Raw genomic sequence first — 26,167 nt, 5'->3', positions numbered from 1 at the left:
CACGGGCCTCTGGGACTGTGGCGTGGTCCGATTTTCACTTCATTTGGCCTTTCTACTCCCACATGCGACGCGTTTGCTGTGCAGTGAAGCCAACGGATCCTGGGTCGGTGGAGCACATCAGACCCCGTCACCACGTCCACGACTCATGCCTGTGATGCTGCACCGCTGTTTTGCATGTCATGATTGGAAGCTGTGGCCTTAGTAAAAAAATGTATGGACTCAGATGGAGAGCCAAGGTTTAATTTATACAAAGAGAAAGACCAAGGAACTACAAGTTACGCTATACTGGTGGTGTTAGTAGACAGTATAACGTAACTTGTAGTTCCTTGGTCTTTCTCTTGGTATAAAAAAATGTATGACTGTGTATACTACTCTGCACATTTGTTGTTGTTGTTGTATACTGCATTTATTGTCGGAATCAAAACAGGCATACGCCTGATAACAAAGCACCCATTGAGTTGTTGAACACTCTACTTCAAGCTGCGTCGACCACCCTTGTTTGGTACCACAACGCTATGGTCTGATTGGTGCATTTGTGGGGCGAGGTGAAGTAACTGAAGTTCCATGTTGTTTTTTGGTGTTTTTTCTGAATTCAAATAATCATTATGATATCACCGCGTGACGTCAATTCTGTGTGGGTAGAGTTTTTTTGGGGTTTTTTAAGTTCCATGTACATGTATATGTAATAGCAATAAAAAGAACAAACTCTGCAGTCATCGCGACACTACAACGAAGTCATGAAAGTTTACCAGAATTAATTTTCTTGTCACATTCATCAGTGGAAAGTCGTGACTGGTAGAGCCCCAGACGTCCAGTGCAATGCTGGGCGTCTATACCCATTTTTGCTGTGCGCCCGGTCTGTACAGAGGCACCAGAACACCTCGCGTAGAGCTCAGCGTTGTCACCATGATCAGTCAGGTCATGATCAGTTAGAAGTAACGTAGCACACACAGCAGAATGATGCAACATTCACACTGCATGAGGTGTTATTTAGTGACACTTTGTAGTGGGTCAGTACGTCGCGGAGCAATGTAGCAAGAACCGAATTTGCGTCACTGAAATGCGACTTGGAGATAAAATCGTGTACACTGTACAATGTTGTGCAATGTAGTTCGTAGTTCATTATACTCCATGTGTTAACATGAACATTGGCCTCTGCATGTACATGGATATCAGTCGGTCGCGTTAAGTCTACGGCACAAATTACAGAGACAGTATGCATAGGTTCTGCGAAAGTGCTCATTACCTGATTTAGGCAGAGCGGCGTACACAAAGGCACACAATGAAAACCTTGGGCTCGTTGTCTGGTGATTGGTTCAGCCATGAAACTCTGAGTCACAACGGAATTTGCCCAAGGTTTTCATTGTGTGCCTTTGCGTACAGGACCAATAATTATATTCAAGTCGACATCTACATCTGCAAAAGACACTGGAGGCAGTACTCTGAATGCCCCCCCCCCCCCCACCGACCAGACACTAGGGTTCGTATCTGGCTGTGAAAATCGCCCGTTTGATGCAGCATTAGCCTGTCTTTGTCATTTGTCTTTACACAAGATGTGCTGATGGCACACTTCTTCATGCGCAGTGTAGAGCCAGTGTAATGACGTTAGTCCAGATTGTTATGGTGCTAAGATACTCAAAGAAAGCAGGTGAATTTCTGATAACGACTGTCACCGAACTTGAACCCTTTGCCGGCTGATTTCTATGTAGAATTGTACACTGAAATGTTATACCCTGAATTGGACGCAACTTTGCTTTCCCTTAGACGATTTTCATCATCTTGGGCATCCGGAAAAGCCCCTGATGAGAATCACCTTCTCTGGAGAAGAGTTTACTGCGTACGAGAGTCTAGTCGTACTTCAATTAGTACCGTATTACACTCTTTGAATAGAGATACAATGGGCGCTTTCGATTACACGTTTACACAATTCTGGAACTGGTTTTTTAATTCTGGAATGACCAGAATGAGCGGATTCCAGCCTTGTAAACGAACGACTGGAATCCACAACGCATTTTATTCATGTCATGTCACAAACGAAATTGATGAATCGCAAAAAGAGATCACGTACACCCTTGCGATCGATCGCGCGCACGTGGACCTAGCATCGCGCACACGCCGGCCAGGGAGGCTCTTCGCGCGCTTGAGTCATGACCAAACCGGTAACACACCGACAGTGCAATTCTGGCGCCAGAATTAGAGAAATTCCGCCTTCTCTTCAGAATTGATGGATTCGACGGAATTGGATAAAATCAATTCTAACGACGGAATTTGTGACTTTTTGTGTAATCGAACTGTGCATCAACAATAACTAATTCTAGAATTGACCGAAATGCGTGTAATCGAAAGCGCCCAATGTATCCCTATAGACTATTGTTCTCGCTACAGAGTGTCCTATGAAATTCTAGAACAGCTGCACAAGAAAGTACAAGACGTTACATGTAGCAATGCGCCAGGCAGGTGGTGAGGCTTTGCATTTCAGTGCGGCACTCTCAGTGCTCGCCACATTGCTCCGCGACGTACCGACCGACCACAACAAGTCACTGCACAAAACCTCACGCAGTATTCTTATCATCTGGGGCTACGGACCACCATCACGGAACAGGAAACAACTTAATCACAAGTCGATCCTCGGACCACATGTGAAAACCTGTGTGGAAACACAACCCCATGTTGTGTGATTACTCGCGTTGAGAACTTTTCAAACATTCGGCTAGTATAGCTGTACTGTGCTTGGGTTATGCAAGGGGGGGGGGGAGGTTGCCCCACAGTGGGGTGTGACCCTGATTCCGGGTCCCTGGGCCAGCTACAGCAGCATCAATCTTGACCAGTGAAATTAAGGTTGATGGAATCTTATTTTATTGTTTATACTTTGAAGTAATGTAACTACAAAGGGAAGAAGTGGGGGGGAGGGGGGGGGGAGAGAGGTAATCTACAAGAAGTCTAGCTATTCAGAGAACTACACTACCGGTGTTAACTACCAGGCACAAATACTTAATAGTGAGCAGGTTATGTTAGAATCAAGCATACAATTGGTATCCTGATATCGCCTCTATGGTGAAGCGCAAACAAAATAAACTGTGATGCTCCGTATAGAAGAAAGAATGGGGGAGTAGATTCGGGAGCGTAGGAAAGGTGATGCATGTCCTACTACGAGAGTCATGACTAATGTGTGGTGTGATGTAAATGTATTGTGCTTATAGGCTTATGATTGTTATGATTGTGGTAATCTGCGAAGACTCAGCAGCAGTCAAATGCATGGTAAGTATAGGAACTCATTATACTGCTTCACTTCCCTCGTCGGGTATACATGCCAGCTCGACTGCTCTGGTGTCTGATACTCCGCCATTGCTACAGTGATGCATCGTAGGTCACTTGGACGATCATTACAATGATGAGTGCTCCATGGTGATGGCCGTCCGCTACCATAGTTACCCGTTGCCATGGCGAGATAATCTACTAGTAGTAGCCTTAGTGCTTGTTACGGGATGAGCGACGGTTACCAGATCTCCGATTGCTACGTCGGCTGCTACGACGGCTGCTGCTTCCGCTGCTGCTTCCGCTGCTGCGTCGGCTGCTGCGTCGGCTGCTGCCTCGGCTGCTGCCTCGGCTGCTGCGTCGGCTGCTGCGTCGGCTGCTGTTGCGGCTGCTGCGTCGGCTGCTGCGGCGACTGCTGCCGCGTGGGCTGCTGCTGCTGCGGATTCGGTTGCTGCTGCGTCGACGGCTAGCAGTTATGCGGTTTCTCTCGCGACTTCCGCCATCGTCGGAGCTTGAGTCACCGCCATCCCTTTCATTACTGTCAGAGGCGCTAGATTGCACCTCGATATCATCACCTCTACCCTTGTACCAACTCTCGTTGTCTTCAGTTTCCAGCTCATAGGTCTCGTCAATGGCATCTTCATCTTCGTCATCAAACAGCTCATCTGCCACCATGTCTTCGTCATTGAGAGCCTCCCGTTCCTCAGCCACACCTCGCTCATTGATCTGGACAGCATCCTGGTTAATCTAATGCAAACAACAAGTCAAACAACGTATCTCTTAACCCTTTCAGCACGCATCACGTATATGTACGTGATGGTACATGTAACTGGCCCACGGATCACGTATATATACGTGATGCGTACAGTGAAAATGAACGTACTCTCGAGACATCCGTGGTCGACGGATCTTATCCCTACGTGGACCAGTGACGTGCTGGATGAACGTCGACAGTTCTACGATAGTACTGACGGGCGCACGCGCATGTGCGGCTATGTACGCCTACATAGATGTCGCGTGCGAAATTATTTGAACAATAGAAATTTTGACAATTTGCTGTCATGGCGCGGCGTCGATATGGTGCAGACGATCTCGATCATGTCCTCGACCTTGTCGTACTCGACCCTGACAGTGATGTCGAGCCGACATTGTCTGAAGACGACATCGTTCTGTCGGAGGAAGATGGAGATCTGCCTGAAAATCGCGCAGCGTCGCCAGGCGATAGTGAAAATGAATTGGACGACGACGATGTCGTAGGAGACGCCGCGGATGACGATGTAGGTAGCGCCAGCAGCGACAGTGACGGTGAGAACGAGGGGATATCTGCTAAAACGCACGTGGAAGCAGTCGAAGCACTGGCTGAGGGCGACGATGGAAGTGAAGGTCAGTGTGCGTATGGATCTGAAAATAGTACTCATAATTTCAAATTTTCAAATAATTGTACTAAAAATCTTGTCACTCAGCTGATCGCTCAATGATCATGCACGGACATTTTTCCTCATTCACAATGCATGTAAATGTGTATTGTGTTGCAAATGCTTATCGTTGTGAGTTCCAAATTTGAATTATATTTTTAGTATTCATACACATGTACAACTCAATCAGCGGACAGAATTGTACAATGCAAATTATTATAATTATTAGCATTTGTGTGTGACACTGGGAACATCATAGGATTTGTCATGGATATTTTGTTACTGCAGGTATCTGGGTGAAACAGAATGTGGAACCTAATGTGCCGCCATTTACTGGTCAGCCAGGGATCAAGATGCCTCTCCCGGACGATCCAACTCCACTGGACTATGTCAAGCTGTTCTTCACTGCACAATTCTGGGTGATGCTAGTGACGGAGACAAACCGGTTTGCAAGAGCATACATCGACGCTAACGCTGAAACACTGGCCCGGCGCAGCCTCGCCCGCTCGTGGACACCCGTTACCGTAGCCGAAATGAAAGTGTTCCTGGGCTTGTTCTTGAACATGGGCCTTGTTCCTAAGCCCGAGCTTGACCACTATTGGAGCACAGATCCCATCATCGCCACACCGTTCTACAGCCGCACGATGCCGCGCGAGCGCTTCACCTCTATCATGAACTTTCTGCACTTCATGGACAACGCTGAAGAAGATCCCAACGATAAGCTCTCCAAGATACGGCCTCTTCTGACGTTGCTTCAGGAGCGATTCATGAGCGTTTACACTCCCAACGAGTACATTTCAATTGACGAGGAACTGGTGGCGTTCAAGGGAAGGATATCATTCCGCCAGTATATTCCGTCGAAGCGAGCACGCTTCGGGATGAAAATCTATGCGCTCTGCGAAGACAGCGGTTACCTCTTCAATCTGATTGTCTACGTCGGGAAGGACAACGAAACCTTCTGCCCTGAGAAGGTCAAGGAGCTCGGCGTGTCCGGTGCGGTAGTGCACAAGCTCGTTGAGCCGCTTCTCGGGAAGGGGTATAAGCTGTACGTGGACAACTGGTACACGAGTATCCCGATAGCCACCTACCTCAAGGGCAACGCAACGGGAGTGTGCGGTACCATTCGCAAGAACCGGATCGGACTACCGAAGCGTATAGCAAATTTCAAGGGGCTAAAGAAAGGCCACTTTCTGTACCGGAGCGGTGGTGGCATGATGTTTATAAAGTTGCAGGACACGAAGGAGGTGCATTTTCTGTCCACGATGCACAAGGCAAACGTAGAGCCAACTGGCAAGCGAGATCGGCAGCGCCGCCCAGTCCGCAAGCTTCGTCTTGTACAGGACTACAACAAGAAGATGGGTGGAGTTGACAAAAATGATGAGATGCTGTCCTTCTACACCGCTGCACGCAAGTCCCGGAAGTGGTACAAGAAGCTCGCCGTGCATCTGATTGAGCAAGCACTCCTGAACGCGTATATCCTGCACAGGAAGTCAAACCGCATGACGCACTTCGACTTTGTGAAGCGCGCCCTGAAAGCCCTCATCGCCGAAGGCAAGGCGGAGATGGTAGCTCACGCGGAAGCAGCTGCTGCAGCAACTGGTGGAGCCACAGGCACGAAGCGCATGGACAGCCACTTCCTCCGCTACATCCCGGCAACCGAGAAAAAGGCTAATCCGCAGAAACAGTGTGTTGTCTGCTACGGCAAGGGTAACCGGAAGGATGTCCGCACCATGTGCGCTGATTGCCTCGGGAATCCTGGGTACTGCATTCCGTGTTTCGAGGAGTCTCACCGAGGGAAATAGAGCTGTACTCGCTTGTGTCAGGGGTGTTCAGGTCTGGGCACCGCTTGAGGATCGTGGCAGGCTTTATGTAGTTGCTAGCTACCTGCTAGTTCACTGTAGTGGTATTGCAGCGCTCAGCTACTTTGTGTGAGCTGCATTCAATAATTTGTATGAGCTACATTCTATAATTTGTGTGTGTGTGTGTGGGCGCGCACTCGCGCGCGCCCTCGGGTGCGCTTTCATGCATGTGTCCAATAGTGTACATGAGTGTACAGGTGAATGTGAGTGCGAGAATTGCATGGCTGGATAGGTCTGCATGGGTGTGAATATGTGCATGTCTCTGCCGGTGTCTGTTCGGCAAGAACCTGTTGCCTAGCCATTCGTATTGCATTCAGTGTTTCGAGGAGTCTTACCGAGGGAAATAGAGCTGTACTCGCTCGTGTCAGGGGTGTTCATGTCTGGGCACCGCTTGAGGATCGTGGCAGGCTTTATGTAGTTGCTAGCTACCTGCTAGTTCACTGTAGTGGTATTGCAGCGCTCAGCTACTTTGTGTGAGCTGCATTCAATAATTTATGTGAGCTACATTCTATAATTTGTGTGTGTGTGTGGAGGGGGGGGGGGGGGGAGGGGGGGGGGGGGGGCGCACGCGCGCGCGCGTGCGCACGGGTGCGCTTTCATACATGTGTCCAATAGAGTACATGAGTGTACGGGTGAATGTGAATGCGAGAATTGCATGGCTGGATAGATCTGTATGGTTGTGAATATGTGCATGTCTCTGCCGGTGTCTGTTCGGCAAGAACCTGTTGCCTAGCTATTCGTATGCACATTGAATAGTTCCTGACGCCCCTCAGCTGGTTTCAGCAAACATGACCATATTTGGTCATCATCTACTCAAGAACAAAACCGTAATTATGTCAAACCTAGTTCTTACCATCATATCCACCTGGCCATTCTAGTATAAATGAGCTGCATGCTCTGGTACGTTCAACCTGTGTTTATGCGAAAATTCATCAAAAATACGTATATTTTGTACTCGTTTTACTGGCTTCTATTGACCAAATATGGAATTTTGTGTTGGGAATTGTTCTCACTGAAACCTATGCATTCCGCAGAAAAATTTGTGAGTGAATAGGACTACTTTTGGAAAATCACGAAAATCACTGGTTTTGGCTCCGCGGGTCAGTTACACACCCTGGCCGTGCTGAAAGGGTTAATCTTGACCTTTAGCAACCATCTATTCAATGAAGGTATTGTTTCATTGAACAAGAAAATGTATACTAGTACACACGTACATGTATCTCAAAATCTTGCAAATAAAATCTTTAGACTATCCGCGACCGAACATGTCAACGACAACAGGTGTGACATTAGTAATTGCATCTTCTGATTTCCCCGCTCCCCACCCCTCTCAATTACCTCAGCAACATCCTGCGAAGACAAGTCCAAAGGACTGGAGTGGACACATGCACCCACCAATAGGCACAAGGCCAGAACGAAAGCAACTTTCATCTTGACGAAAAGAGAGAGAGAGAGAGCTGTACAAAGTAAACGCTGCTTTCTTAGGTCAACTCCTTTGTTCTTTTTGAAAGACTCAGCTGTAGAATGATGGTTTTTGTCTACACAAATCACGCTTTTTATACATTTACTGCACACGTTGAGAGTCGTGTTACTTAAGATCGAACCTTGATTTTTACTTCATGAAGGTGTGGCCCATCGAGTACAGCGGCTTTCCCCAAGGCTCCCTTTCTCGCAGACTCCGGTGCAACAGAGCAAGCAACTCTGGACCTTAGGCATGTCCGATGGCCGGTACATTGGACATGGACAGTCAGTCCTGTATATGTGTATGTCTGTACCGATTTGCGCTGCGCGCGCGTGTGCGCGTGTATGTGTGCTAGCGTGCGTGTCACTGCTTTGTTCACGTGCAAGAGACTTGTGAGACGGGTCCCGCAGACTCCCGCTAAGGTCACATGCTCTGTCAGGGCAAGCCGTTTTAAAGTTGTTTTTGTTCAAGATACATGCGAAGCCATTACTGTGTATTCTGTGCCCATTTCTGCTGTCCATGTCGGTGTGTGTGTATGAGATACATGCGAAGCCATTACTGTGTATTCTGTGCCCATTTCTGCTGTCAATGTCGGTGTGTGTGTATGAGATACATGCGAAGCCATTACTGTGTATTCTGTGACCATTTCTGCTGTCCATGTCGGTGTGTGTGTGTATGAGATACATGCGAAGCCATCACTGTGTATCTGTACACATTTCTGCTGCGCCCCAGCTCCCGGCCTAGCAAGAGCTAGCAGAAGAGCACGCAGAGTGCAACATTGTCACCATGAGCAGTCAGTTCCTGGCTAGGTAGCACACTGCAGTACTTTACATTTAGGTTTTTTGTTACAACATCTCAAGACTCGGTGGAAACACCGGCCAATGTTAAGACAGTGGCCAACCACGGCGACAAATAACAGTAAGGGAGCTGTACCCTATGCAACATTCGCCCTGCATGAGGTGTGGTGCAGCAACACTTCGTCGTCCGTCGGTACGTCGCCGAGCAATGTAGCAACAGTCAAAGGTGTGGGAACTGAAATGCAACTAGGATGTAAAATACGAACATTATACTTTGTACTTGGCAGTCACGGTCAATACACCTCTCGTACCTGACGTGCTGGTGGCATTTTTCTTCGTGTAAAGCTAGTACAATGACGTCAGTTTGAAATGCTATGGCGGTATGATTCCCCAAGAAAACCGGCGAATATCCAATGTCGAACGTCAGCGACCTTTAAGAAATGAGGACTCTCAGTCTTGCATCTCTATTTTGTACCGGTAGTAATAGTTCAATCGACAACAAAGCACAGAAGATACAATTACATGCACATCAAAAATACAATCTGCCGACAGAACGGCTTGGTCCTTTGGGGACTTATAAGCGCAGCACAGAGAGAATGAGGTGAAACCTTCGTACTACTAACTAGGATGAACTCATCTGCTTCACTACCTCTTTCTCTCTCTCTCTCTCTCTCTCTCTCTTTCTCTCTCTCTCTCTCTCTCTCTCTCTCTCCCTCTCTCTCTCTCTCTCTCTCTCTCTCTCTCTCTCTCTCTCTCACACTCACTCCCTTCTTTCCGGTTGCCGTGCTTATGATTTTTGTTTCCCTGCTGCCGTGCTCATATTAGTTATCTAACTTATCTTCTTCTCTGTTCTGTTTGTCAACTTATTTTTATATATTTTTTCTTTTCTCTTATCATCAGTGGGACCATTGTCATTAGGTTTAGGCCTGTCTTGGAACTCCACTCTAAATAAAGCCAAACAACAACAACAACAAACCGGATGGTAATGGAAAGATTTGCCAACAGCCAGATTTAAACCAGGCCCGAACGTACCTAGCGAGAGTGCTAAAACTGGGCTTTGTCAATTAACTGTGGATCGCAGCACGGCTGGAAAAATCCTGCTGCTTCCAGCTCCGCACAACGCTAAAAGCAAAGGAACCAACCACCCCACGTGCTCGGCTGCCGCAAGAGCAGGAAAGACATACCAGGTGCGGCGTGGAAGACACAACATCAGCAAAGGAGGATACTTGTATTCTAATAATTTGGATTATTTCTTTCCTGATCGGCTATGGCCTATGGACCATTGTGAAAATTGAGAAAAATAATTGTTATTATCGCCTTCTTAGTATTTGTCCCCACTGATGGCAGTCGTGAGTCAGTCAAGTGTCAAGTTCGGCAGGAAGCGTGTGTTCCTCGTTGGAACAACAAACTTCCAAACATTTTCATCGGCCAATAAAGGGTTGATAAAAAAATTATAGCACAGTATTTACCTTGGCCAGCTCACCATACTGGATTGAAAGCGAAGAATCTGAAATCATGCAGCATGCCTGCTGCAATGGAACGGCCAGACAACTTGAGGGAAATATTTCATGTCAGTGTGTCCAAACCAAAGGCATTCATACACATACCCTGCCCACGGTTGTCCCTGCACAGTAAAACCTGTGACTAACGACCATCCCTTTGGGCCAGAAAAAGCGGTCCGAAGTTTAGTGGCAGGTGGTCCTTTAGTTAGAGGTTTGCACAGAACAACCATTATTATGAATGTGAGACCGTCCGTGCCTGGCAAAGTGGTCTGTAGTACCAGGCTGGTCGCTAGTCACGATGGTCTTTACTCTTTAGCTACAGGTTTTATTGTATCTGTGCTTTATGTAGTGACCATGAGTAGCAGGGCTATTTGTGCGCCAAGGCCAGCGTGATGGTGCATTGTGGGAAAAACGAATGATCCAATATTGACTCTACATAATAATTACAGGCTCGATCCTTTTCAATAGGCCACTTGAGGTTCGAAGAGGCTACGGAAGTTTTGCCCGGAGACGAATCAAGTACTTCTTGAGTAGAAAGTATTCATGTACATGTATATTGTACATATGTACATGAGCACACTAAATCCGCGGATATCCAAATTTTCGGACTTGTTGGATCTCTTCAGCGGAGCTCAGAGTTGCTGGCGGAACCGATCACAAGGAGATCCAGCGAACAATAAAGCATTATATTAAAATGTAAACCAGGTCCAAGCACCAAAGCTCAACTGCGATGAACACAGCGAGCCCTGAACGAGGTCTGCTAGCAGTTTCGAGCAGTTGAATGTCCCAGAAGCAATGTACATTCGTATCCGTGATCCAAACCTGTGCAAACAACAAGATAATGTTACCGCACTTACACCATTCCAGTAATTTTCCACACTCACCACGGTTACCCGTACATCGGCACATTATAAAGTGCTAACTTCCCCGAACATCCTATCGTAGTCTCACCTACATATTTATCACTTACCAGGGTATTGTACTTTTATCATAAAGTATGTGCTACTTTCTTACTTTACCTTCAGTCCATTTCTTACTTGAATCTTTTTTTATTTTTTTTATCTTAGAATTTTTTTGACAATGCAACACAATTATTGTGGAAAGGTCACAACAATAAGAGACAAGATCAAAAGGAAAGCTTTACAATAATAATAATAATAATAATAAAACGTAGCCTGTAAAATATAAAAAGTCACTGAGTACAGTTCAATTCAATTTCTTACTTGTATCCGTGTTTTTGTCACCCCAGGTGTATAAATCCTATTGCTATTTTTATCTTCAGTTACGAGTTTCCACCGCTAATTGAGACAGGAAAATGTTCTGGAACAATTTATTCGTTGCTCTGATTGTGATGTGAGTGCGCCTATAGTTTTATTCATTGCATTAAGTATTAATGTTATAATTAGACACAAAAGGGACAACGGAGGTTTACAGAATTGTCGCAACTTAGAGTTTCCTGCTCAATGCAATCATCAGGCGACTCCACATTATTATGTTGAGCCCTCTCCGCTGGCAGAAGGAAGTTTTCCTCCTTGTAACACAAAGTTGCAATTACAGCACACAAGCCCACTTTCTCACAGCTGGTGCGCAGTAATGTTTGATAACGTTATTCTCCCCATTTTCTACAGCCTTCTTCCACATACTGGCTTACAGACTTCTTCCACATAGATTGTAATTCACATGTCCACACAGGACAGGCATGTTGGTTTCAACTCCACTCAACCCTTGAATCTACGGGACACATGATGTCGGCCATATTGATTCCGCTGTCCGCGTGCCATGATCATTGTCTGCACAGAGTTATGCACATGGCAAAGATGTGAAAGCCCTCCACGAAACTAACCGGCACCAACACGCAGAAAATACCAGCACCAAGTACCAAACTATGGCGATCCAGAGTATGGCATATTCCTTCCTGCATTCTTTCTGTCTACCTGTCCTTTCAGGACCTCTCGTATGGGGGCGTATCCCGTTTGGTGAGATTGGCATCCAAACGGTGTGGCCCGCAGTATTGTTATAGATTGAAGAGAAAGAGAGGGGAAAGAGGAGGGAGAGAGAGAGAGAGAGAGGACAGCGAGCCAGAGAGAGAGAGGAGGGGGGGAGAGAAAGACACCGATAGAGAGAGAAATAGAGGTAGAGAACGAGATAGAGAGATAGAGAGAGCCGGATATAGAAAAAGAGAAAAAGAGAGAGAGAGAGAGAGAGAGAGAGAGAGAGAGAGAAAGAGAGAGAGAGGGAGATATTAATATTATCTCCCTCTCTTTATATACTCAATCTGCGGACAGCATGCTGTTTCGTTCTTTGTGAACTCATCAGCGCAGTACAGAGGAAATGAGGCCGAACCAGATAGCAATGAAAAAATATACTTGTAAGTAATTTCCAAAGCCAGATTTAAATCAGGCCCGTACGTACCTTGCCAGAGTGCTCAACCTGACAAGTCAGTGAGCTCTGCGTTATGCAAACAGCAAATGCACAACCTCACATGAGAGTGCTCAACTACTGCAAGAGCAGGAGCGATATAATTATATACATGTAATCAATGTTGCAGACAGCCAGACTGTTTTGGCCAATGAGGCCTCATCAGTGCAACTCCGAGCTTAAAATAGGATTGAACTGTCAGCCATGACTACGAGAACCACAGACACTAGGACAGCTCGATGTACTAGCGCTGAGAATGCTCAAACTACCAGAAGTAGAGGGCAAAGCATAATTTAGCTAACCAGGGCAAGTGCGTCCTATTGAGAGTCCTCCACAAGATCGAAATCATAATTATAATAATCATATATACTCAGTAAGACTATGCCTGCAGCTGCAGAAAAAGTGCTCAAAATCCAATTTCTTGGGGGAAGCAATGACACAGTCATGTCAACAAACAATGGATCATTCGTAGTGTTTTGTTACTGTGAGTTTCATGCACAGTGTGCAATCATCAGGCAAACAATTATTCAATGCAGACTGGTCACAGCATAATGGGAATTTAAGGTGGATACAGGCGGAAACAAGTGTAAGGCTTAGGGGGACCCCTTGTGTGTAATCTATGGGCCAACTTGCTGGTTGGGGATTGTGTGAAGCTGAGCGCTAGATGACTATAGCATAGTCGGGGCAATGTGTGCAATTTGTCAAGGCGCTAGCTGTTGGATGCCTGTACTACAGCAGAGCCAATTGATTGCGACGAGTTAGAGGGGGAAATGTGTGCAATTTGTCAAGACGCTAGCTGTTGGATGCCTGTACTACAGCAGAGCCAATTGATTGCGATGAGTTAGTGGAGACAATTTGTGCAATTTGTCAAGGCGCTAGCTGTTGGATGCCTGAACTACAGCAGAGTCAATTAACCTAAGGGGGCAGCCCACCCATAAATTTCATATGGCATTCAATTGACCGTAATTTTGGTGTATGTTGTTGTTGTTGATTTTTATTTTGCTTCGCAAGGCCAAACGGGCAATGGTGCCCAATTCTATGGAAGCGAATTTCAAAAGGGAGAGAGCTACGGGGAGAGAGAGAGAGAGAGAGAGAGAGAGAGAGAGAGAGAGGGGGGGAGGGAGGGAGGGAGATGATAAGCAATTTTGTAGCGTCAACAGAGCGATTTTGCAGTGTCAATAGAGCGATTTTGAAGCGTCAACAGAGGGAACACAAAGAGTTCATAAGCGCACAAGCACGCAGAGAAGAGTAAATGACGTGGTGTGTGGACGGGAAAAGTCAGACAGAGCATTCATTGCAAGGTGTAGGGGATGGAGGCAAGCTTAAATTGCTGGGCAGCCTTGATCTCCCTTACACTCCTTGGGAGAGCGTTCCAGGCCAAGGCTGCCTGAAAGGCCAGGCGAGATCTGCCGGCTTCTGACTGTGCCGAGGGGACAGTGAGGCCCCTGGAAACCTGGTGCCGGGTGGTGCTGCCAGCTGATGGTGAGAATAGGTCCTGGAGGACACTGCTGGCTTTCCCATTGACACAGCGCCACACCAGGACGCCTAGTACTGAATCCTACCTGACTTCTTGACACGACTCAAACTTGCCAAAGTCACTAAATCAACGTCAACTACAATAATCAAGCCACATATCTGTAACGTCACGAGGGTGCTGGCAAAAGTCCTGCTGCACGGCGGCGGACGACGCCCGCCGCCGTGCAGCCCAATACGTGGCTAAAAAACGTGATTTTTGGACTGACAGCGCGTAACAAAAAAACTTTCCTTGCAAGGCCACATTTTTGGCCATAACTGTTGAACGGCTGGTCAGATCGAGACAAAATTTCAGAAATTTTGCAGCTATTCATGCTCTTTCAACTGATGTAGCACTCGATATGAATTTAAAAATTCGACTTTTCAGGGATTTAAGACCAATCTGCCCCCTTAATTGCGACGAGTTAGTAGCTGTTATTATTCTTATTATTATTGTAAAAAGGCGACGTGGAGACAATAATCTTTTAAAATAATGCAATGAATATAACTAAATGCGCACTCATATCACAACCATGGGGACGAATAATGTATACCAGAATGTTTTCTTTTCACAATTATCAATGGAATTCGTGACTAAAGAGAATGATGAAACTACAATAGGATTTATACACTTGGAGTGAAACAGCGAGGATACAAGCATAGTAAGAAAAATAGCACAAACCTAGGAACAATTTGCACAGGTAATAAACTATAGGTGCAGTGAGAAATGATAGGAAATTCAGCAAGTGCAGTGTGACAATGGACATGCATGTGCAAGTGTGTGTGAGTGCGAATTTACTGGAATAGCGTAAGTGCGGTGACATTTTCTTTTTGTTTACAAAGATTTGGATCACGAATGCGAATGTAGACTGCTTCTAGAACTTTCAACTGCTTGAAACTACTTGCAGAACGAACAACACTGAACCAAGAATCATCATAACTTTCACGACACACGGGGTTAGACAACAAATGCAATTTTATTGCCAATGTATTCTTCTTCTTCTCACCGCCTCCGCCTTCACTTGGTTTCTGACCGCCACCGTCCTTCACACCATCTGCACCATCATCGTCATCATCGTCATCGTCCTCTTCATCATCGCTGCCACCTTCACCTGTCGTCGGCTCTCCCAGCAACTGACCACCGGGTTCCTCATCGTCACTGCACACGTCGCTTCCACACTCCTCCTCCAGCTGCCGTCGCGTTCTCTTCCTGACCGGTCTTCCCTTGCCATTGCCAAACACCTGACAGTCGTCAACTCTTCCGCTGGCATCATCCATATCCGGAGAGTTTCGATGCATCTTTCAAGTCACCTCTGCAAACCGAGCTGCCGCCAGCCGTTTGCTCCTTCTCAGCTTTGGTGAGTTGCGGTTGTATGCGTCCGGCGTACCGGTACTCGCTGATAATGAAGATAAGACACAGTGTTCGTCTTCGTTTACATTAATGTTTGTTCCCGATTTCTGCGTGCTGTTTCACTCCAAGTGTATAAATCCTATTGTAGTTTCATCATTCTCTTTAGTCACGAATTCCATTGATAATTGTGACAAGAAAACGTTCTGGAATACATTATTCATGCCCATGGTTGTGATATGAGTGCGCATTTAGTTATATTCATTGCTTATTATTATTATTATTATTATTAATAATAATAATTATTATTATTATGTAGAAGAGAAAAGGACATATCGATACGAGCTAAGAGTAACTCTCCATCACTGTAACATGATACTATATACAGTCAGAAAGTGCAATACTAGGCACAAAACTGACAGAGTACTGAAACATTCAACGTCCTGACACCTAGCTTCAACACATCTCCGTAGCGCTAACCGACAGCCTTCCAACTTGGAAGGTTCAAGGTTATGGAAAGACCAAAGAGGTGTCAGGACGTTGAATGTTTCAGTACTCTGTCAGTTTTGTGCCTAGTATTGCACTTTCTGACTGTATATAGTATCATGTTACAGTGATGGAGAGTTACTCTTAGCTCGTATCGATATGTCCTTTTCTCTTCTACATTTATTTATGGCTCAACATCCGAGTTTCAAATTATTATTATTATTATTATTGTAAAAGAGAAAAGGACACATGGTTACGAGTTAAGAGTAAGTCTCCATCACTGTAACATGATACTATATACAGTCAGAAAGTGCAATAACTAGGCACAAAACTGACAGAGTACTGAGACATTCGACGTCCTGACACCTAACTTCAACACATCTCCGTAGCGCTAACCGACAGCCTTCCAACTTGGAAGGTTCAAGGTTATGGAAAGACCAAAGAGGGGAAGGCAAGCGCAACGAAAACGAGCAAAAAGCTACAGTCCCAACGGAACAAAGAATGTCGATTGTTACTGGACGATGACGAGACCAGTACGATATTTGACAAAGCGGTCTAACTACAATTCAAAGCAGCAAAGCAGCACACCACCCAACTTGGGTGGGTCATAAATATCAAAGATAAGTAAAGAAGGGGAAGCTTTGCGAAAACGAATTGTACAAGCCGAAAGCCAAACTCCTACAGTACTCCTCACTTTCTGACTGTATATAGTATCATGTTACAGTGATGGAGACTCTTAACTCGTAACCATGTGTCCTTTTCTCTTTTACATTTATTTATGGCTCAACATCCGAGTTCCAAAATATTATTATTATTATTATTATTTTAATAACGAAGGTACGTGTTGGGTCGTAAGTATCCACGCAAACACACATCCAGTCAAAATAAGGCACTTGTCAAAGTATCCGAACGTTTTCGGTCCCTTCTCATCAAGGATTATACAGGGAATGGCTCAAGTTGGAAAGACTAAAACTTATAGTTTTGTGTCGTGCTGAACTTGATAATTTTCCACCTTGTCACGAGTGTTGTTATCTCATATCTTTACGCTATATAAGTTTTAGTCTTTCCAACTTGAGCCATTCCCTGCATAATCCTTGATGAGAAGGGACCGAAAACGTTCGGATACTTTGACAAGTGCCTTATTTTGACTGGATGTGTGTTTGCGTGGATACTTACGACCCAACACGTACCTTCGTTATTAAAGTATTATCCGCCTCCGACTTCTTGTAAAATTATTATTATTATTATTATTATTATTATTATTATTATCAAAAAGCTTACGTGGAGATAAAAATGTAATCAACGCAATAAATAGAGCAAGCTGCGCACTCAGTACAAACACCATTAGCAAAACTTGTTTTCATGAAACAAGCTTCTATATTTACATGGAAACATGTTTTGCTAATGGTGTTTATACTGAGTGCGCAGCTTACTCTATTTATTGCGTTGATCATTATTATTATTATTATTATTATTATTATTATTATTATTATTATTATTATCTTCCCGTTTGTCTCTTTCCCTCAAACTAGTGAAGATTTTATGACTTGGGGCTCCCCGCGTGCTAGAGTGTACGTGAAGTGTGTGGGTACAGTGAGGGCTGCGTCCCACCCGCCTGTGTGGATTCACAGGAAGTGTGAGTTACGAAGTCTGAAGAGAATGTTGAACAGTCTCTGCTGTGATGACGACTACACCATAGCTCAGTGGTTAGAGCATCGCTAGCTACAAGCGAGGGTCCCTGGTTCGAGTCCTGGTGGTGACAGTCAATTTTTTCTTCAGACTTTTCCCGTTTGTCTCTTTCCCTCAAACTAGTGAAGATTATTATTATTATTATTATTATTATCCAAATAATCTACGTGGAGATAAAAGTTTAATAATAGCAATGAAAAGTATGAATGCCGCAGACATCACCACGCAACATGACAAGAACATGTTTTAGCACTTAGGTTATTTTCGTGAGTTTGCACCCCGTGTTCATGAGTTGTTTCTGCACTGTTCATGCCCGTTTGTCACACTTACTCTTTATTTTAGTTCTCACTTTTTGTAAAACTTACCACAAGTTACCCGTCATGTGTCACACTTCTTTGGATTTTTAACCTTTGTTTTTCCCTTGATCTCTTTAGTTCCGTATTTCCACTGATGATCGGAACGTGAAAATCGATTTTGGAAACACACAAAACCAAACCTTGAACAAATTGTCATGTTGCGTGGTGATGTCTGCGGCATTCATACTTTTCATTGCTATTATTAAATTATTATTATCATTATTGTTTTATACAAAAGAGAAAGACCAAGGAACTACAAGTTACGCTATACTGTCCACTAACACCACCAGTTACTAAACAATCAGCTCATGCGATAACATTGCACGACACTGACCGACGGTACTGACGTTCTACAACTAACTGGCTAACAGCTCTAGCACATCTTGGATGCGCACTCAAACAGCCTTCCAATTTGGAAGGTTCTAAGTTATAGAAATAACATAAGGAGGGAAAGGTTTAGCAACTGGTGGTGTTAGTGGACAGTATAGCGTAACTTGTAGTTCCTTGGTCTTTCCCTTTTGTATAAATTAAACCTTGGCTCTCCATCTGAGTCCATTCTTATTATTCTTATTCTTTCGTATTTGCTGTTGGATGCCTGTACTACAGCAGAGCCAATTAGAGAGAGAGAGAGACACACACACACACATTTGATCAGCCAGTGCAGTGCGTCTGTGAAGGTGCCCAACATAATTATGCCTTCGTGGAAGCTCTTTCCGCGTCCTGTAAATTCGAACCACCGTTTAACCAGTCTGAGCAATGATAGCTCAACAACGCACGTGTTCTAACCATGTATGAATCTACACGTCACATGATATCTACGCGTCACATGATATCTACACGTCACATGATATTTACACGTCACATGATATCTACACGTCACATGATATCTACACGCCTACAGGTTTGAGTCAAGCTACAGTACATCACCAGATTACAGTGAAACCTGTCAAGGCGACCACTCGGATAAGGCGACCGCCTGTCGTACAAGACCACTGGAACCAGAATCAAGGGATGCTCTTTCCAGTGAAATGACCCTGAATAAGGAGCCCACCTGGTAACAAAGACCACGTTTCAAAGGTCCCTTGAGCGGTCGTTCTTAGACAGGTTTCACTGTACTTCGAATGTTTATTGTGAATAGTATTATCCAGGCGAGAAGGAATTGGGAAGAGGGAGGTATAATGATTGCTACGAGAGCGGGAAAAGGTAACTAGCGGGCACTAGTCGGAAGCAGACGATGGCGGAACAGCTCTCATGGAACACAACTAACAGTGCCGATAGTGTTGCGGCCGTCCTCGTGCTCGTGCTCGGCTAAACTAAAAACCTGTGTACTGTGTGAAGAGGCGGGCGGGGGTGGCGGGGGTGGCGGGGGAGGGGAGAGCTGGCTCGGCGAGGAAGTGGTGCGTGTAACAGCGCGGGTCATAAATTAATTGTATTGTCATATGAGGATTTATAGGATTATGTTTTGTGATCATCTGTTCAGCAGCAAGAGTCACGTGCGTAGGACGCAAAATGAAACCATAGGGCTGATTACTTAAGTGGGAGAATGCACATACCAGCTTGCCTGCTCTGTTGTTGAAAATTCTGCCATAGGTATAGCCTGAAACTAAATGTATAGCCTGCTGTGCGATCAGTGCAGACTGGTAAAATGTGATCGTGCTATGCAACCATGGCTATGCTTTGGCATGATGAGTGAGTTTAATTTACCCCTTCTTAGAGTAGTACTTGGCACGGCGATTTGCAGATCTACGGGTGTTCTTGCGACCTCCAGTGCGCCTGTTCTTTCGGCTGTTGTTGCGGCTGTTGTTGCGGCTGCTGTTGCGGCTGCTGTTGCGGCTGCTGTTGCGGCTGCTGTTGCGGCTGCTGTTGCGGCTGCCGTTACGGCGGCTATTGCGGTTGCTGCGGCGGCTGCTGCGGCGGCTGCTGCGGCGGCTGCTGCTGCGGCTGCTTCGACGGATGCTGCGTCGGTTGTTGCGTCGGTTGTTTCGGCGGTTTCCCACACGGCGTCCACCATAGTATTTGCTCGTGGGAAGAATCGTGGGTGGGCGTGTGCGGGGGCCTTTACCAGGATGGACAGTGGAGCTAGTCACTGCTGGTTTACTTACTCCACTGTCGTCTGTGGGCTCGACTTCGCCTTCATCAGAGCCTCCACCAACATCGCCAGTATCATCACTGCCCAAGTCTGGTTCTCCGCCTGGTCCACCTTCATCACTGCCCAAGTCTGGTTCTCCGCCTGGTCCACCTTCATCACTGCCAAGACCATCGTCAATGCTGCCGTCAAGTCCACCAGTTCCGTCGCCATCTGAGCCACCAGCAAACACAGTGACGTCACCACCCTTTGGCGTGTACCCAGCCTCGTTATCCTCCATGTCCAGCTCATCGGCCTCGTCATCTTCATCCTCGTCATACTCTACGTCATCCTCATCCTCGTCCTCGTCGACGTCATCCTCATCCTCATCATCGTCCATGACGTCATCCTCATCCTCATCTTCTTCGAAGTTGTCAATGGCATCTTCATCTTCGTCGTTGAGCGCATCCAGCTCAACAGCAGCATCACGCTTAGTGATCTCGACAGCATCCTGGTTTACCTAATGCAAACAGTAGGGAAAGCATCCTGCTTTATCTAATGCAAACAGTAGGGAAACGTGTAACCTTAGTGAAAAGTAAGAATTGATGTGACGTATTGGCGTATGCCTTCATTCAGCTACATGAGGAAAATGTGTGGATTTCTTAACGGTATCATAGAGTTTTAAGTCGCTGCACGAGATTGCACACAAATACCGCCAAGCAGAATCTTTTCCTGAAATTGTACAGGTATGATGCATCACATCTTCCCTAGTGTTTTCCCTGAAACCGCTGAGCCTATTTGGACTTCCATTTTTTATGTAATTGTGTTGATTCTTCACAAAATTAATGTGTTATTTGCCCGTACAAGAGGCTCAAGGAGTTCATTCTTAAAGAAAAATTGGAGTTCCAAAATACACGTGTCATAATCAAGTCTACTACTCGGCACGCTACTGCGAATCGTCGAACAGAACATCCTTTTCGTCTTTCAGGCAACGCATACATATGTAAGTGCGCCGAAATGTTTGTGCAAATTTACACGAATGCCCGGATCCAATTGCGCACATCCTGTTTGCTAGTCAAAAATGGGCCCCATGCCCACAGTGACAGAGAAAGATGGGAAAGAGATAATTAACCCGGCCCTCTTTAAGTGCCTTCAGTGAAATGAAGGCGTAATAGTAGTACAATCATGTAATAGTATTTACATGTAATAGGGGAACCCTACAGACGGTGTCGTCTTATTACAGGGAACCCTATGAGTGATTGACACACTTTTTTCTTCTTTTTTTTACTAGAGCCACGTAAACCCGTCATGTGTGAGCCATGAATAAGGAGAGTGGTGGCGTGGTCTGGGACAAACTCTGAGCGACCTTCAAATTGTGGTCTCCATTACCAAGTGGTCTCCTTATCCAGGGTCAATTGACTGGAAGTAGAGTCCCTTGGTCCTGGTTCCTGTGGTCTTCCAGGACAGGTGGTCGCCTTATCCGAGTGGTCGCATTGACAGGTTTTACTGTATATAGTGAAACCTGCCCCAACCGGATGCCCTAGGTGCAGCGGAAATTGCCCGGATATGGCAGGATTCCGCTTGGTCCAGGGATGTACATGTACGTTCGATCCACCGCACTATGGTGCATGAAAAACTGTCCTGTCAATACAGGATCACGCTTGGTACAGGGTCCGGCATACACTGGTTATACCGTAAAGGACTTAAATCCGGCTTTGGAAAATCTATTTTTCATTGCTATCAGGTTCGGCCTCATTTTCTCTGTGCTGCGCTGACGAGTCCACAAAGGACGAAACAGTTCCGTCCGCAGAGTGAGTAAATAGTTATCTCTACATCTTCTCTTGGTGTTGTCCATCCCACAATACGAAGAATACATGGGTGCCAAACGATCTAAACCAAGCCTCGCAAATAAAAGACTTTATGGCACTACAAAAACCAGTATCGTACACTGAACGCAAAGCTGGCTTTAGCATTCGTTCAAGCCTACCTAACTGGGTTAAGGAAAGGCTAGTAGAAAAACAACCTGAAGCATATAGAAAATCTGGCAACGCTAGGGACTTTACAAAAGTTTCTCCGCAAGTCAGCGGAATATTGTGTCGATTTCGGAACAGAATACCAATTTTAGTGGCAAGTTTGGTGACCATAGAATCAACTTAAGTCCTCCAAGAAAGATCCTGGTCCAAATGTATTCCAAGGTACTTTGCACAAGTAACGTGCTTGAGCTGCACTCCATGACAGTACACTGCAAATTGGTGGTCAGTAATATGTGGCATAGACAGGAAGAGCACTTGTGCCTTCCGGGCATTTATAATTAAATTGCGGTTTGACAGCTAGGTACTACTGGCTGAGACAACTGCAGACAGGGAGTTGCTAAGCGCATTCTTCTGCGTACCGCAAGCATACGATAGAATATCGTCAGCAAATTGAATAACTTTCACACAAAACTCGGAGACAACGGACTGGCTCGAACGAACATAGAGTACAAAAAGCAGCGGACCAAGAACAGAGCCCTGGGGAACGCCACACATGCAGGGGAAGGGAGAGCTACAGTTCTCAGCAATGTGCACTATTTGGCGACGATTGGACAAATAGTCGGCAAACCAAACTAATACTGAACCAGATATGCGAAGCTCAAACAAATCATTAATGAGCACTTGGTGCCTGACCTTGTCAAATGCTTTGGATATATCCACAAGCACAGCACCAGTAATTTGTCCGGCATCGCGAGCGCGAACAAACGTGGATACGATAATTAACTTTGAAGTTTATTATTTTTATAAATCATTGGACTTTTCAGAACTTTACCTCATAATTCTGTCTGTCAAATTTCCATCAATACAAGTTCAACATCACACACGCTTTCTAGCCGCAAACAATTTTGTGATTTAGAGAGCTGCACGTGGATTCTTCATATACATGTACTCATAACTAAACACTAAAAAAAAAATTAAAAAAATAAACATCTTCCCCAACTCATCGTTAGATCTGCATATCACACGGAGGTAGTACGCTCAATGCTGCTGTCGGACTACAGGGTGTTACCATGAAACTCTGACTAACAACAAAAAGCCAGTCTTTCGCTTGTGTAACTCTTGTGCAGATTTACAATGGATGTTGAAGGGACACCGCATCTCGATCGCGGGAAAATGGGGTTCCCGGTATACCCACCGCACTCCATTATTCACCCTAGAGTCTGGGGATATGCAGATTTTGTAGAAAGAACAAAATAAATAATGCAGCAGCCCCCTTCCCCCGCACACACAAGTACAACCAAGAGTACATGAAAACCAGAGTGTGCAGCTTGGGGCTTTTTCTGCTATGGGTGTCTGTCACGGCGGAATTCCGTGATTACATCATATTTGGCGCAGATCTGAGGCGGAAAATGGCGTAGTGCGTACAACTGAGCTGCAGTTGTGCAGAAAGCATGGAAAGAGACCTGCTTGAATCCTGCTTGTACGCACTACAAGTCTACATCACTAAGATGATGTAATCACGGAATTCCGCCGTGACAGCAACCCATCCGAGCTGCTCACTCTGGTTTTCATGTAGACTTGGTACAACGCAGTAGCGTTACATAATGACAGGACTCTCACCTCAGCCACATCCTGTGACGACACGTCCAGGGGAATGGAGCGGACGAACGTACCGGCCAACAGGCACAAGGCCAGAACGAAAGCAACCTTCATCTCGAGGAAAGGACAGAGCTGCACAAAGTAACAGTTGCTTCTTGTTTCAGCTGCTTTGTTTCTCTGACAGAGTGAGCTATCGACGGATGTTTATTGTCAACAACTATCTAGCTTATATACTTGTTTGGCGTTGCATGCTGGTTGCGGCATATGCACATGTACATGTAGGTTTGAAGATGAAAATGGCGATTCACTACGAAGATGTCCGGCCGATTGGGGTAGACGCTTGCCGCAAACCGCTCTTTCTCCCAGACTCCGGTGGAGCAGAGCAATTGGCGATGACTTGCATGCATGTCACACCGTTAGAGTATGACGTTGTACACGCACGCACATACATGTACATGTACATGTATGTGCGTGCGTGTACATAAATGTACATTGTATGTGTGTGCCTGTACATGTACTCATGTAAGTAATGTATGATCATGTACATGTCTGAATAGCTATGGTTCTGCCGGTGTGCTCGTCTGTTAATCGACCGCCTTGTAGAAGACCAGCTGTAATGTGTGTGTGTGTGTGTGTGTGTGTGTGTGTGTGTATGTGTGTATGTGTCTACTTGCCAGACGGAACGAGTTGTACTCCCGATGGATCAAGACTGGCCAGTCCAACAATCCAGTACTGGTAGAATTCCGGAGGGCTCGAGGAGAGGCCCGCGCCGCTGTGCGAAGGGCGAAAAATGACTGGTTCGTGGCCAAGGCAGCGGAGTTGGAACAGTCACGTTTCAGCTCAGCCCACGTATGGTCTTGTATTCACGATATGCAGGCCGCACGGCAAGGCTTGCGCAGTAAGGCAACTGTGCCTATACGTGATCTGAACAACAACATATGCAAGTCTCGAGCAGAGCAGGGTACGCAGTGGCGACGGCACTTTGCCAACATACTTAATGTCGCGTCCGTGTTTGACCCAGAGGAGATTGATCAGCTAGAGGCCAGGGATCCAGTCCCAGAGCTCGATGACCTGCCAACTGCTGAGGAGCTACAGCGAGCTATAAGCAAACTACGCAATGGAAAGGCGGCCGGTGAGTCAGGCATCCTACCGGAGATGATCAAGTACAGTGGCCAGAGGTTCAGTGAGTCTCTGTTGGAACTCCTCCATCGCGTCTGGAATGATGGCACAGTACCGCAGGAATGGGTCGACTGTAATCTTATACCCATTCCCAAGAAAGGCGACCTGAGTCGCTGCGATAATTGGCGAGGCATTTCCCTCTTGGATGTTGCCGGTAAAGTACTTGCCCGCATTGTGCAGACTCGCTTGCAATCTATGGCTGAGTCCTTCTTACCAGACACTCAGTGTGGTTTTCGACGAGGGCGATCCTGTACGGATATGATATTTGTGGTCCGCCAGATGGTGGAGAAGGCATTTGAACATCGAGGGAAAGCTTTCCTCCTGTTCATCGACCTCCGCAAGGCTTATGACTCTGTCAGTCGGGATTGCCTGTGGCGCGTACTGGAGAAAGCTGGTGTTCCTCCCCGTCTCCTATCCATTGTTCAGTCCTTCCACACCTCTATGCAGGCTACAATTTGCGTTGATGGTGATAGACTCGATCCATTTGCTGTGAGGAATGGCCTCCGTCAAGGTTGCTCCATGGCTCCCACATTATTTAACATCTTCATGTGGGCAGTCTTCCAACGGTGGTATGCCCGCGTCGCAGATATCCCCGGAGCTGGTGTTCCGATTCATACTAATGCAAGGCAACGTCTGTTCTTCCGACGACACCGCACAGACACTAGACGTTCCATCCTTGACTGCCAATTTGCAGATGACTCTGCCCTGATGGCCACGCGTCGGGAGGCAATAGAGACTTGCCTAACGGCATTTGTTGAGGTGGCAGGTGCATTCGGTCTCAAAGTTAACCTAGAGAAAACCAAGCTCATGGTCACCGGTCATCATGTTACTGAAGAGGATGTGCGCCCGCTGATGTTGAATGGCCATGCGGTGGAGGTGGTCTCTGAGTTTCGCTACCTCGGAACTAATATCCACGCTGATGGCCGCTGCTCCCGGGATATCGAGTCCAGGATAGCTGCTGCATCACGTGCCTTTGGCGTTCTGAGTCGCCCAGTGTTTCGGGATAACAATCTAACGCTGGCCACCAAGCGAACAGTGTTTGAGGCGTGTGTGCTGAGCTTGCTGCTGTATGCGTCTGAGTGCTGGGTACCACTCCAAGCCGATATTGCCAAGCTGTCATCTTTTTACATGAGATGCCTCCGCACCATCATGGGTGTGTCACGCTCTGACGTCTGGGACTTCCGCATCAGCAACACCACCATCCTGGAGCAGTGGAATGATGCCAGACCCCTGCCCATCAAGGACCGGATTG

General features: G+C 46.2%; 3 protein-coding genes across 3 annotated transcripts; 1 reads left to right on the top strand and 2 right to left on the bottom strand.

Annotated features, from left to right (window-relative positions):
- Positions 1 to 3,468: 3,468 nt before the first annotated feature.
- Positions 3,469 to 4,318, bottom strand: LOC135827922 (aspartate and glycine-rich protein-like). Its single transcript, XM_065340359.1, has 2 exons — positions 4,262 to 4,318; positions 3,469 to 4,002 (listed from the first exon to the last, which is right to left on the bottom strand). Exons 1-2 carry the CDS (start codon positions 4,316 to 4,318, stop codon positions 3,469 to 3,471), a joined length of 591 nt encoding a protein of 196 aa, XP_065196431.1.
- On the top strand, positions 4,047 to 6,472 carry LOC135827921 (piggyBac transposable element-derived protein 4-like). The gene is made up of 2 exons (XM_065340358.1): positions 4,047 to 4,638; positions 4,959 to 6,472. Exons 1-2 carry the CDS (start codon positions 4,317 to 4,319, stop codon positions 6,470 to 6,472), a joined length of 1,836 nt encoding a protein of 611 aa, XP_065196430.1. The 5' UTR covers positions 4,047 to 4,316.
- Positions 6,473 to 19,103: 12,631 nt separating this feature from the next.
- LOC135828265 (dentin sialophosphoprotein-like) lies at positions 19,104 to 24,063 on the bottom strand. The gene is made up of 2 exons (XM_065340714.1): positions 23,758 to 24,063; positions 19,104 to 20,684 (listed from the first exon to the last, which is right to left on the bottom strand). The coding sequence occupies exons 1-2, from the start codon at positions 23,848 to 23,850 to the stop codon at positions 19,800 to 19,802; spliced, it is 978 nt and encodes a 325-aa protein (XP_065196786.1). The 5' UTR covers positions 23,851 to 24,063; the 3' UTR covers positions 19,104 to 19,799.
- Between the last annotated feature and the right edge of the window lie 2,104 nt (positions 24,064 to 26,167).

Source organism: Sycon ciliatum, chromosome 12 (genome assembly GCF_964019385.1).
Source record: "Sycon ciliatum chromosome 12, ocSycCili1.1, whole genome shotgun sequence".
In the NCBI taxonomy this organism is placed as follows: domain Eukaryota; kingdom Metazoa; phylum Porifera; class Calcarea; order Leucosolenida; family Sycettidae; genus Sycon; species Sycon ciliatum.
The sequence above is the reverse complement of the archived record's forward strand: the minus strand, read 5'-3'. Positions and strand labels throughout refer to the sequence as shown.